The 13,207-nt window shown below is 43.9% G+C and overlaps 1 protein-coding gene across 3 annotated transcripts in view; it reads left to right on the top strand.

The window, feature by feature from the left end:
* Positions 1–13,207, top strand: part of kif26ba (kinesin family member 26Ba) — a 60,892-nt gene that overhangs the window by 38,785 nt on the left and 8,900 nt on the right. The window contains exons 6-22 of one of the 3 annotated variants that reach the window (XM_037482863.2): positions 825–1,040; positions 1,402–1,495; positions 3,991–4,136; positions 4,469–4,594; positions 5,431–5,608; positions 6,146–6,332; positions 8,710–8,881; positions 9,355–9,687; positions 9,783–9,959; positions 10,335–10,461; positions 10,627–10,834; positions 10,961–11,053; positions 11,231–11,358; positions 11,692–11,871; positions 12,012–12,095; positions 12,202–12,317; positions 12,491–13,127. In XM_037482863.2, the coding sequence (XP_037338760.2) occupies positions 825–1,040; positions 1,402–1,495; positions 3,991–4,136; positions 4,469–4,594; positions 5,431–5,608; positions 6,146–6,332; positions 8,710–8,881; positions 9,355–9,687; positions 9,783–9,959; positions 10,335–10,461; positions 10,627–10,834; positions 10,961–11,053; positions 11,231–11,358; positions 11,692–11,871; positions 12,012–12,095; positions 12,202–12,317; positions 12,491–13,127 (3,202 nt within the window). Of the gene's footprint in view, positions 1–824; positions 1,041–1,401; positions 1,496–3,990; positions 4,137–4,468; positions 4,595–5,430; positions 5,609–6,145; positions 6,333–8,709; positions 8,882–9,354; positions 9,688–9,782; positions 9,960–10,334; positions 10,462–10,578; positions 10,835–10,960; positions 11,054–11,230; positions 11,359–11,691; positions 11,872–12,011; positions 12,096–12,201; positions 12,318–12,490; positions 13,128–13,207 lie in introns of all 3 variants that reach the window. The other 2 variants (XM_037482853.2, XM_037482844.2) reach the window with 2 other exon arrangements.

Raw genomic sequence — 13,207 nt, 5'->3', positions numbered from 1 at the left:
AGAGGAGGAGATAAAGCACAAACTGCAATCCTGCTCTTCAGGCTTTTGATATGTGTGTCAGAGAACTGAAGCAACGCAGGAGGGGAGAAAAAAGGAGAGGATTTAGGATAGAGGAAAAAAAGGGAGATAAAAAAAGAGTAACAGGTAAAGGATGGTTAGGATGAAGTGGGCTTGGTGTGAGTAAGGTGATGAGAGAGCATGTACATATTCATGTGGGTTTGACTCTTTGGGGTGTCTGTCGTGAGTCAAATCTGTGCATGTTTTTTTTTCTGTGTAAGCACCCTGCCTGACGTGAAAGAGAATACCATCAGCACCAAAAGCTTACTGAACAACTGGATAGATGAGTTTTATCTATAGACGTCACCCAAGATTTAAAAAGGAACAATTTTGCTTCCTGCAACATTTAGCACTCACTTTTACTTTACTCTTTACTGTATTGACAGTACTGCCAGCATGTGCCATGTGACATTATTAAAGAAAAGGACTAAACCAACAAGTGCAGCTGTGAAGGTTACATTACATTACATGTCATTTAGCTGACGCTTTTATCCAAAGCGACTTACATTGCATTATAACCCATGCGTTATAATTTTGCCTGGGGAGCAATTAGGGGTTAGGTGTCTTGCTCGGGGACACTTTGACATGGCACATGGGGGGAAGCCAGGTTTGGAACCGCCATCCTCGCGGCTCCCAGTGCCCCACGCTCACTCCATGCACCATTATTGGGAGGATTTTCACTTTAACCTCTGCATCCGTTTTGGGTTTTCTGTGAGGGATAACGTTGTCTTGGTGTGTTACTCGTATGCTTTCTGTCTCACCCTAAGGTGAAAGTGATGGTACGTGTGTGCCCATCGTCTCAGTCGGACGCAGCCGAGTCCAGTTCCTTCCTTAAAGTGGATCCCAGGAAGAAACAAATCACCATCATGGACCCCTCAGCCAATCAGACACCAAGCTCTGCCTCCCAGAAAAAGGCGGGAGCCAATCAGGTTCCTCCAAAGATGTTCAGCTTTGACGCTGCTTTCCCACCCGATGCGTCACAGGTAAGAGAAAAGTTCTTTCAAAGAAACCCATGACACTAACAAAAACGCAACCTATTATAAAAATAATTATAAATCTATGCAAACCGCCCATGCCAAGATGAGTGGCTGAAGGGATCACCCTCAATATGTAGTTCCCAGCGAGAGATATTTGAAATGAAACTTACTTGACTTACCATCTACCAAAGTGTCATCAGACCGGTGACAAACTAGCTGCAAAGCCTCAGTCATTAAAATAGCGATTTCAGATGAATAGGTCCATCAAGAGGAGTTACCTGTACCTTTAACAAAGTCGTAAAAACAGAATTGTGTTTGTGCCTTTCCTGACCTTCATCCGTCATCTCTTCTGTCTGCCGGTTGCTAGGCGGAGGTGTGCGCGGGAACGGTTGCCGAGGTGATTCAGTCGGTGGTAAACGGAGCAGATGGCTGTGTCTTCTGCTTTGGACACTCCAAACTGGGTAACTCTCACACAAATGCACGCAGACTACAAAACCAGAGCATGTGTGGCTCGTGAGTCATCTTGTGTGTGACGGACTGTGTGTCCGACCGACAGTGTGTCTGTCTTTCATTTGGCTGTCATGTATCAGAGGGAGAGAGAAGAGGATTAGTGTCTACAGAAGCTGAAAGCATTCTCAGTCTGCTCCGTCTGTGTTTCCGTCGTCTCTTCTCTCTCTCTCTCTGTAATCCTACTGAAGCTGGTTTTTAGAGAGGTTGTCTGAAAGAGGGGTCAGAACCCCCCTCACTGCACACTGCAACATGCAGGAACCCACACACATGCCCTGGCACAAACAAAGACCCAGAGCTCACACACCCACACAAAGAGGTTCTTGGACCCTGGGTCAACCCCTTGTTGTGTTTATCCCTGTACATGCAAGCAGCATAACCCTTCTTGACTTGTGATCCTCATGCAGCTAGTTGGAGAACCCAAAGCCCCTTGAAGAGCAGCCAGTGGATGAACACAGAGAATTTAAGTGCAGCAGTTCAGCAGGGAACATTTATCACTTGCCAAATCTGCCATAAAAGTAAACTCATTTTGAAATGAGTTATGAAGAAGTATTTTGGTAGTAAGTTGTAGATATTTACATCGTGAGAAATGGACCCTGGAAACCAGGGGAAAAATGCAAGAGCAGTCATACAGGTTGTAAAACAAATAGCTGGATAAGGCCCCAGTTTCAGTTTCCAAATCAATCATTTTAGATTCTAGACCACTTAATCAGAAGGTGAAATTGAAAGTGTGGAGAAAGTGTCCTGGGACACTGCAATACCAAATGCGACCACTAGGCAGAATCCACTCTTGGCCTTGCGCTGTTACTTGGAGCATAGTACACTGTAAAATAAGTTAGTGAAAAAATTAGTGAAAGACTGTCTACACTGTTAACACATTTGTGTGTCCAATGAGGTAAGTCACAAGGAACATTGATCTCATACATTTTCATATGAGAATGCTAAAGAGTGGGCAAAGAGCAGAACCGGCCCACATCTCCATCACGGAGGACAGATCACAAACAGATGCACACACAATCTCCAGAGCTCTCCCAAGACACTAACCCAACAACGGAAACAGTATGCCCCCAAATCACAGCTCCTATTGTCAGAGTTTTATTGTGTTACGTGATAGACATAACCACATTTTATGACTTTAGCACAAGTCTTTTCATATGACCCATCAAAGACAGTTTGCTCTTTCAATCAATTTTACGGTTGTATTAATGGTGCAGAGAGACTGTGACATGACAACGGCTGCTCTGGCAGCAGATGAGATGATCCTTGCTTTCGAGTTTAATGAGGCTGGATTGTAACTGCATAACCTTTTTCCTAATTAATATGGAGAAAGTAACACAATGAGCATTTATCTTGGCCCTGTGGCCCGTGGCTGTAGACACAAATGGGTTCTCGGGCACACACCAGTCGACTCATCGGCACGCATGCAAACTTTCACAAAGAGTAACCAGTTCTTCATTGAAAAGGTCAAATTATTCTGAAAAGAATATGGTATTGGTTATGTGACTATCGGCTTTGGATGGGTCATTTTTTAGTACTCTGTTTAATGAGACCAATGCTGGGAATATACATATACTTCACAGACATGGATACACACGCACACACACACACACACACACACACACACCTTCATCCCCTGCAGCAAAGAGTGACGATGTTGCAGTATTAGTCAGTGAAACAGTCAGCTAGCTGAACAGAAGGAAACACACATACTCACGTGGATGTTTAGTCCAGGCCTCTCTCTCTCTCTCTCTCTCTCTTGTGTACAGTGGTGAAAGGCAAAAGAGAGAAAATAGGCGCTTTGTGGTTGTGTAGTGGTACTAAACAGATCCATCATGACTGAGGGAGTCGGATTTATTAAATCAAAAGAAATCAACCTACAAATTGGTTGAATCAGAGTAATTCACCCGTTGTTGCTTTTCTGAAACAGCTGATTGTATGCATTCTTTAACATTTATTTAATATCAGTGAGGTTTGATCAAGAAGAGTTTGGCATTGTGCTTTAAGGAACAATGGCATACAAACAATATTACAATAGCACCTTTTGTTGATCACGTTTACTATGTTGAATGAAATGGCAGTAACATACAAACCGACCCACCACGCTATCTCTGAAGAAATCTGAGCACATTTATTCCTCTCGCCTGCATTACACAAGTCAGGCTTTTGATGTCCTCAGTTTTAGTCAAAATGTTCGTGTTGGTGCGATTGTTTGGTGTGACATCTGGCTTTGTTCAGGTGTGTGTTTGATCTCCGACTCCCGACAGTCAGAGCAGGTGTGTGTGCGTGGGGAGGAGGGGGTTCAGGCACTCCAACACACACACACACACACACATACTACTATAAAGAACCTTTTTCTCTGGAAGTCTTTTTGATGATGTTCTTTCTTAATAGATCTAACGTTGCTCAATTCTCTCTTTCACTACTTTGTTCTTCTGTCCGTCTCTTCCAGGTAAATCCTACACCATGATTGGCCGCGATGACGCTCTCCAGACTCTGGGTATAATCCCGTGTGCCATCTCCTGGTTGTTTAAGCTCATAAATGAGAGGAAGGAGAAAACAGGAGCACGCTTCTCTGTTCGTGTCTCTGCAGTGGAGGTCAGTACTACTGGAAGACCTCAATTTACCTCATTTCATGCAGAGAATCCCTGATACAAACATGTGGGATGCTGCTAAGGTTGTAGTGGCAGTAGGGGAAGTGCTGTCATATCAGACAACAGTTACCTAAATATGAAATATTCAACTCTTGATTTGCCATCACAAGTAATGACTTCTCTCTGACAAAGTATAATAACTCTCCCTATAAAAATGGTTGGACCACATTTAGTCCAAGTCAATCTGGGCAAATATTTTCTCTGGAAAATAAAATACGATCTGATATCCACTATTATTCAACTGTTCTCTGTGTGTGTGTGTGTGTGTGTGTGTAGGTTTGGGGAAAGGAGGAGAACCTTAAGGATTTGCTGTCTGAAGTTGCCACAGGCAGCTTACAGGAAGGACAGGATGGACAGTCACCTGGAGTCTACCTTTTTGAGGACCCTATCTGTGGCATGCAGGTGACATACAGACACAAAAACCCACAATAAAATGCACACGTACACACAGCAGCTGATGGTAGCACTCTTTCATGCAACGCGTCTGCTGTAAATTAAATCCTGCGAGTGTGTATATGAACTTCTGGCCTTGTCATTAAAATGCTTTACCATTGTTGTTTTTAGCCTCAAGCAGTTCTTTTTTGTTTTAGCTGCTGAAATACTCACTTCAGAGCAGCCGATACAAAATTAGAACTTTGTATGCTATTAGTTTAAATATCATCCAGGGCATTTTTGAAAACACGCAGTCCAGAAATAGATGCTCCTTAGAATAGCCTACTTACAAGGCTCTAAATCGAATTACTATTATGTAACCGTTCATTTTAAGTTAGTAACTACATTACAGGCTCAATGCGTAGTCCCAATATGTGTGTATGTAGAAGCCCGCTAAAAGCAACACAGGAGTGACATGGAATGAACTGTGTGTGTTGAGCTGCAGTTTTATGTTCATAGGATTATTGGTCTGATACCAGAACATCTTTGTAATCCTGCTAATCTGACATAATCTCATTGGTAATGATATCCTGCTTTACCACACACACACACACACACACACACAGACACAGACACACAGCTGTCCGCTCTCTTTCTCACCTCTGCATTCCATCTACCTAGGTCTGCAATACCTGCAGACAAATTGAAAGGCTTTATTGGAATATGTCAATCAATCAATCAGTGTGTATTATCAGTGTTAGGACACTTTTGAAGGTAAATCGAACCTCAGCGAAGACTAAATTGCATCTTGGCTCTCTGCCCCTTTTTAAACTCAAACAACCTTCCTCCTCCCACACGTCTCGCAGCTCCAGAACCAGTCTGAACTGCGTGCTCCGACCCCAGAGAAGGCGGCCTGGTTTCTGGATGCTGCCATCGCAGCTCGTCACAGCAGCCGCACCACGGAGGAAGAGCACCGAAACTCACACATGCTGTTTACATTACACATATACCAGTACCGCATGGAAAAGACAGGCAAAGGAGGAAGTAAGTACAGTTTGTTCTAGATAGGAAAGTAATGACAAAATATCACATACAAAAATGAAAAATGTCAAGGAAGAAAAGAAGAATAAAGGCAGCAGTAAAAATGCAGTTTATTAGTTAAATATTGCTTCACCACGGGGGAGACCAAGCAGGGCAGAGTGTACACCACAAAGATTGACTGATCAATGAATTTTCTTATAGTCTCTAGGGATAAATAGTGCGTATACCTCTCAATGTTCCTGAAAAATGCCTTCAGATCGATTCAGTCTCATTACACACATGGGTATACATCACATGCAGGCCATGAGGATATTTGCTGATGACATAAACCACTAATGTGGGAACACAAGATGTCTTCAGATCAATTTTTTCACTATATTAATCTGTATTAAATCACGATGCTACAAAATTCAGAAGAAAAACCCACAGGCTACAACAATTGGTGGTTTTAGTTCTTCTTTGGATATATTGAAGATTACATTCACCGGTTTAAACCTGTCTTTCTATCCCTATTCCTGACACATATTTTTACTTTACCAGTGTCAGGAGGTCGCAGTCGCCTCCACCTGCTGGATTTGGGCAGTTGTGATCTCAAAGTCCTTGGAGGAGGCGATGTGAAAAGCAGGGAGAACTCTTTGCCCGGTGCTGCCCCTCTGTGCCTTTCTCTATCTGCCCTCGGCAACGTGATCCTGGCCCTGGTCAACGGCAGCAAGCACATCCCATACAAGTAAGGTGGCGTGTGCACGTGTAGGTGTGAGGCGAGGGGAAATGCATAAAAAGATGCTTTTAAGGATGTAATAATAAACAAATCTTGGTAGAAAACAACTTGGAGAAAGAAGTCAAGAAGACAAATACAGAGGAAAGCAGGACGTATTGGGGAGGAGAGGAATGGAGGAGAGGGAATGAGGGATCTCTTAAATTGCTTCAGGATTTGCGGACTTAATGCCATAAACAACAACAGCTGCTGTTACATATTCATCATGTCCATTTAGCTAGTTAGCTGACTAACAATGAAAGCAAAGTAGAGAAAGAGAGAGAGGGAGGAGAAATGGAGTGAAAACACAGACTAAAACATTAATGGAAATAAACCTGCTCTAGTAATATGGTATGCCCCGGCAGTGTACAGTTGAGGGGCCAAGCTGTAAATGTTCTAATTTTACCTTTCCTTACCTCCTTCCCTCTTGCTGTTCTCTTTAAGGACTTTGCAGCTGTGCGCGTCTTGCTGGGTTAATTAAACCACCAGCTTTTGCATTTGCATTGCAAAACAACCTGCTACCTAACACTGAGGCTGGTTTGCCACTGATGACTTAGAGTGTTGTGGGAATGTCAGGAGATGGTTTAGCAAATGTATTTAGTGTTGCTTTCACTCTAGAACCAAGAAGAGGGTCACCACAGAATCAAAAGACTGAGGCTTTTGAGTACAAGTCGACGTGGATGTCAATGGCAATCCTGGATAACGTATACCAATTTTAATGGTAATCCATCCAGTTTTTTCTTTCAATAACAAAAGCCAACCTTATGGTGGCGCTATAATTGACCACCAATTGATCATTGATCAATCATCATAGTCATTCAAAAATCATGATGTCTTTTCAGAATTTCACGTTGGTCCCTCTCATCGTTGCTGAGATATTTCAGTCTGAGAAATGGGCCAATCGTGACATTCGACTGGCGTTAAAATACTATTGGGACAGGGTCCCATCCTGTCCTGTTCCAGTGCTGTTGCTAGGTAACCAGTGATTCCATCCCAGTAGATTAATAGACATTGTCATGTGTCTGTAGCTTTCCAGTCCAGTTAAAAAGGGTAGACGGTTGTCTGTTACTGCAAAATCAAGATCTTGGCTCTGGCCCAGACATGACTCGGCTTGATGCCTGACAGAGCGCGATTCCCACTGATGTTGATTTAGAGGCTTTTCTTAAATTCCCTCATCTTAAACCTCTCCATCTTGGCCTGGAGTCTCTAAAGTCACTGCAGAGTCAGTTGGATTATAATCCAAAATCCTGTTTGACCGTTGCAATTGCTAATATTAGCTATATAGCCACAGACTGTAGCACACTTTAAGAAAGTCTAGATTGCCTTTATTTATTATTGAAAAGTCATATACACTACCAGTCAAAAGTTTGGACACACTCATTCAATTGAATGAAAGTTGTGAGTGAACGTGTTTCCATGTGGCTTTTTGTCCTGCTCAATAGTTCCTTGTAATAATGTTGATGAGAGAATTCTGCTTGAGGTTAAAATACGAAGAGGTAGATGGAATTCAACATCCTCAGCACTTAAACTAACATGCAAATGGATACTTCATGAGTCCTGAGCTTACTTACATTAATCCCGGGGAGCGATTATCGAGATAGAGAAAGATCTAGGCGGGGAACACACGAGGGTTTGTTGAAGCCTGCAGCTGAAAACCGAGAGAGGAGAAAAGAAAGAGAGCGAGGAGAGGGGCACCAACAAGAAAGAGGAGGTCAAGAAAGGAGTGTGTGCATACATGTCTATCTGATGTGAATGTACACATACGTGTGTGAGACATGCCTGCAGGCTGTGTTTTTAGAGAAGGGGGACAGCAGCACGAGGTATTGGGCCACAGAGGAGCTCTACTTACCATCAGGCTGCAGGCCTCTCTGCACACGCACACGCACGCACACACACGCACACGCACACACACACACACACACACACACTCAAGGCAATGAATGATTGTGGTAGCCCACCCAGGAGAAAGTCGTTTTTTAACACACAGCCTACTTTTACTTTCCCATCTGCTAGCATAATCTCTCTGGGAGATAAATCCTCATCCAATATTAGGCTACATAATATCCTTTTAAGACGGTGTTAGCTTTAGCCTTGAATAGCAAACTTTCATGTGTTCAAGGAGCTTTGAACAATATTCATAATGAATAATTGCCATTAACTTTGCTACAATGACCTTCATTTCATTCGCATGAATATGCGAGCCTAGTGTTGTGTCATTATTACATGTCATATGTCATTTGTGTGTGGTTGTGTTTTTAGAAAATCGACCAGTTTTGTCACATGTTTGAGTGACTGTGTGCAATTCCAAAGTGCATTAAGAGCTCACACCTCGGCGTATGTCTGTTACTAGGGACAGCAAACTGACCATGTTGCTAAGGGAGTCGCTAGGCAACATGAACTGCCGGACCACCATGATTGCTCACATCTCTGCCTCACCCAGAGATTTCTCAGAAACCCTTTCCACCATCCAGATTGCTTCCCGGGTGCTCCGCATGAAAAAGAAGAAAACTAAAGTCACAGTGGTGAGTTACAATCAAACCGTATTGCTTCGTAAAACTGGGAGAGAATTTTCCTAAATTTCATGAAACTAAAACTTTAGATCTTATATAGTTGACGATATGGTAACAACAGTCACTAAATCCCTTAGGTGCTACTGTCAACCTCTCTCGCCCACTTTCCGTGCTTATTTACATGGAAAGGCTGAGGAATTTGAAAATATGAATAAAACTGATGTCAGTAGGTACATGATAGTGCCCGTCCATGATAGAAATAAGTAATTGAATGAAATTAAAGTTCTTATCTCCAATCTGTTACTTGGCTAAGCTGTATGTCCAAGATCCGAGTGGATGTCATCCTTTTTCGCTCTCTCCATTGCATCTTTTCCATCTCTCTCTGGTGTGAACTGTCATTTAAAGAGAAAAAAAAATCTCATGGAGAATATTTCTCACTCACCACCAACTCTGCCTCTTCTTTGCTTGGCTCTATTCCTCCTCAGCAATACACTTCTAGCTCCTCCGGAGGAGAGAGCTCCTGCGAGGAGGGTCGAATGCGTCGCCCGACCCATCTGCGACCTTTCCATCACCGCGGCGACACAGACTCTGACCTTCCGTTGCTGCGACTGTCCAGTGACCCCGACGAATATTCAAGCAGCGAGCAGTCATGTGACACGGTGATCTACGTGGGCCCGAACGGGGCCGCGGTGTCCGATAGAGAGCTAACAGACAACGAGGGGCCGCCGGAATTTGTGCCAATTATTCCTGCTTTAATTCGAGGTAAAATGTCAGAGCAGCATCAAAGTCAAGGTCAGGCCGCTGGAGCTCCAAACAAGGTAGTGTAGATACATTTAGATGTCAATTTTTTTTTGTTTAGACACTGAATAATATTTGGATTGTAAGCAACTCTTCATGATTTCTGTTTTGACAGGTGCAGTCTCAGCCAGAAGACCAAGCCAGTGTCCCCTCTCAGCCTTTGCCTCCACCCTCTCAGTCACTGCTCGGGCAGCCGTTGGCTCCGGTCCCAGAGGAGAGAGCTGAGTGCCTGAAATGTAACACCTTTGCTGAGCTGCAGGAGAGACTGGACTGCATTGATGGAAGCGAGGAGGTGATTTGAGTTTTCTGTCTTTTGAACACGGATAATAATCATTCAAAGAAAAAAAAACTAAATATAGCAGGAGAGAAAGAGGTGCTGCATTTAAGTTTGATGGTTGTTTGGCAGGTTAAAAATGTTCTGTTTCAATGGAAAAGGGGTTTGTTCCATTTAGTATTCTGTGCATGTACAGTATCTGCATAACCTTATTCTCTCTGTCTTGCTTGTGTTTGTAAGGGTACTTATCTTTTTCTTTTTAAAAAGTATATGGTTGCAACTATTTAACAACATTTTTTTAAAGAAGCATTAACAGCATTAACTTGTTATTGTTACCTTTTGTACAGGACCCGGTTCTACTTCATATTTTCATACAATCTGTCCTTTTTTCAGGTGGCAAAGTTCCCCTTTGAAGAAATCCCAGTGAGCAAACAAGGTGCCAAACATGAGCCATGTCCATCTTCGGCTGTCACAACCTCAGCTGCTTCTGCTCCTGGGCTGGATACAGAAACTAAAACAGGTTAATTCATTAATAACAATAATAGGTTTTAAATCTGTAAGTCAGCATAAAGACAAACGTCATTTTATAGTGTTGGGATTAAAAAAAAAAAAAACATTTTTCTATCCAAACCCTCAGGCTCTGCATGTGCTGTAGGAGGTTCACTGCAGTTCTCCTCCTCAGCAGCAGCAGCAGCCTCCAGGAGGAGGACCAATGACCAGCAGCTTCAGGAGATCAAGGAGGTGGTGGAAGAGGCACAGCTGGCTCAGACAATGATCCACAACCTGGCTCAGAGTTCTAGTTCCACTATAGTTACTAGTACCAGGAGCGTTACAGGAAGCAGCAGCATCCCCTCCAACCCCCTGCACAGGGCTAAGAGCTCCCTGCAGGACGGGTGAGGACAGCAGGAGTTATGCAGGATTAATGTTCATTTGATTGCTCACATGTTTCTATTAGCCATTGGAAAGGATCTGACTTCAATTGAAAAGATGTCGTCTTTTATGGTCTCTCCAATACGCAGTCTGAATGGGGTCAACAACACTGAGGGAAAGGCCCGCCCATTAGGCTCACCACGCCTGGGCATCGCCAGTCTCACCAAAACCTCAGACTACAGGTAAGGTATACATATGTACCGTATGTCTGGACAATAATGTTGAATGTGAACCTCAGTTTTGATGAAAACAACATTTGGAAGATATGAAGAAAAAAAATCATTTGATTTGTGGCAATGAAGCAGTTGCATGTGGGATAAAAAACGGTCTAAATGTTTGATCATTGTATTCCTCCCCAGGCCTCCGTCCTCCCCGTCCCAGAGGTGCAAAGTGTACACCCAGAAGTGTGTGTTGCCGGCAACGCCCCCCTTGTCCTCACACACTCTGGCTCAAGATGGACAGGCAACAGAGGCTTTGACCTCAGACAGTATGCTTCTTTCTTTGTGTTTATGCTTTACAATGGATTACTGTATTGAGTTTCCTTTATAACAGGATTCCTTACACGGATATCCCTCTGGTCGGTATGGTTATTGCTGTTTCATGCTAAAAGCCGATAACACAGTCTTAACTTTGTCTTTGTGATATGACATGTCTTAAAGCATTTACAAATATAGCCACAAATTAAGACAAAACAACACTATCGATAAAATAGCCGGTAGTTCCAAATTGGTATTATAGTGTGAGACCAATTTCCTTCTATTCTGCACTTGGAAAAGAAACCGATTTACAACGCCAAATATGTGTGTATCTGATTCTGCAGACAGTTTGGCTGCTGACAGCGGCCGGTCATCCACAGACTCCCTGCTGTCCAGGACTCCTCCGGTGGGCATGAGCCCACAGGTCAGAGAGCCGGCCCAGTCTCTGTCGGCCAGCCTGGGATCCGCAGAGACCCTCTGTGATGATGACGTCCCACCGATTCCCTTAGACACACACAAGGATGGTGAGTTCAACCAAAACATTCTCAGTTTTACATCAGGAAAAAAGATGCAAAAAGTGAGTCAAACACAAAGAAAGAGTTAACACAATTACGGCCGACTAGGGATCGAATGTAGTAACCTGGTTCTCATACTCCACTTGCAGCCTCAGGACCAGGAGCTTCTGTACGAACAGTTGGACCTCCCTCACTTGGGGAGGATGAAGCAGTGTACACTTTAGCTTGTGGAGGTGAGGAGGACCTTGATATTGCAGCTCTTATGGAGAGTCAGGGCCTCACTTTTTGTCCAACAAGGATTGTTAGCTTTGAAAGTGACTGTTGCTGCCTTCGCTTTAGGCTCCCAAGCCTCCTGCTTCATCAGTCCAGCGGAGGATGGAGCTGCGGAAAATCATCACATGCCTGCAGATCCTGCAACAACTTCAGGGGGGACGGATGTCGCCGCTATGGCAGAGGTTAGTGTGGTTGACTTACATTGCATTTACAATGACTAAGTGAAAATGTGTCTGATGTGGCTGATGTGATACTATTCTGAGCCAAATTCAAATACAAAATCTTAAGAAGATGGCTGTTACTACTACTGTCCCGCGCCTGATGTCATACTCAATTTAATTGTGTCCTGTTGTAGGTGGCCATGGCCAAGTTGCGGATAGAAGGAGAAGCCTTTTCCACAGTGATGTCACCCATCTCCTCTTGGATGAGTGATCTGAGCATGGGCAGTGAGGCTGACCAGTCTCTCCACAGCTTCAGTCAGTCGCAGAGCCAGCAAGGGGAGGCCCTGGCTGAACCTGAACCCAGCCAGAGCCTTTGGTTGGGATCGGATGGTCTGGGTGGAGAGTTGGTGCTGTCAGAAAACGGGAGTAATAAGGCTACTGCAACCAAAGACAGGCTGAGAAAACTGCCCCCATCCATGGCTAAAACTAACATCCAAATTCTGGCAGGACCCGGTAACTTCTCTCCCTTCAAGACCACCATCAGTGTGCACCCATGCCTGGCTGTCAAACCCATGGTTCTACAGGAACCAACCATCCTCTCCTCGCCTACCAAAACCAGCTCAACGAAAGACCCAAACAAATATAATGCACCACTTTTAGCTTCTATTTCCAGTGAGATGAGCTTTGACGATCCCTGGTTGAAGCGCGTTGTGGAGGAGGGGAGCTCCAGGGAGCGTGTGTGTGAAGTGAGGTCAGAGAAGAGGGACGTAGAGTGTTCAAAAAGTCAAGCGGGAGCTGCGACCGGAGACCACCGCAGCTTCTACAGGGATGGTAAGCGGGGTTGGACTGGGATAATAAATCAGACCAAGAATACAAGAACTGCTTTTTAATCAATGTTCTTTGTCATTTGT

Source organism: Pungitius pungitius, chromosome 4 (genome assembly GCF_949316345.1).
Source record: "Pungitius pungitius chromosome 4, fPunPun2.1, whole genome shotgun sequence".
Lineage (NCBI taxonomy): Eukaryota > Metazoa > Chordata > Actinopteri > Perciformes > Gasterosteidae > Pungitius > Pungitius pungitius.
Note: the sequence above shows the minus strand (reverse complement) of the source record. Positions and strands in the feature narration are given on the sequence as shown.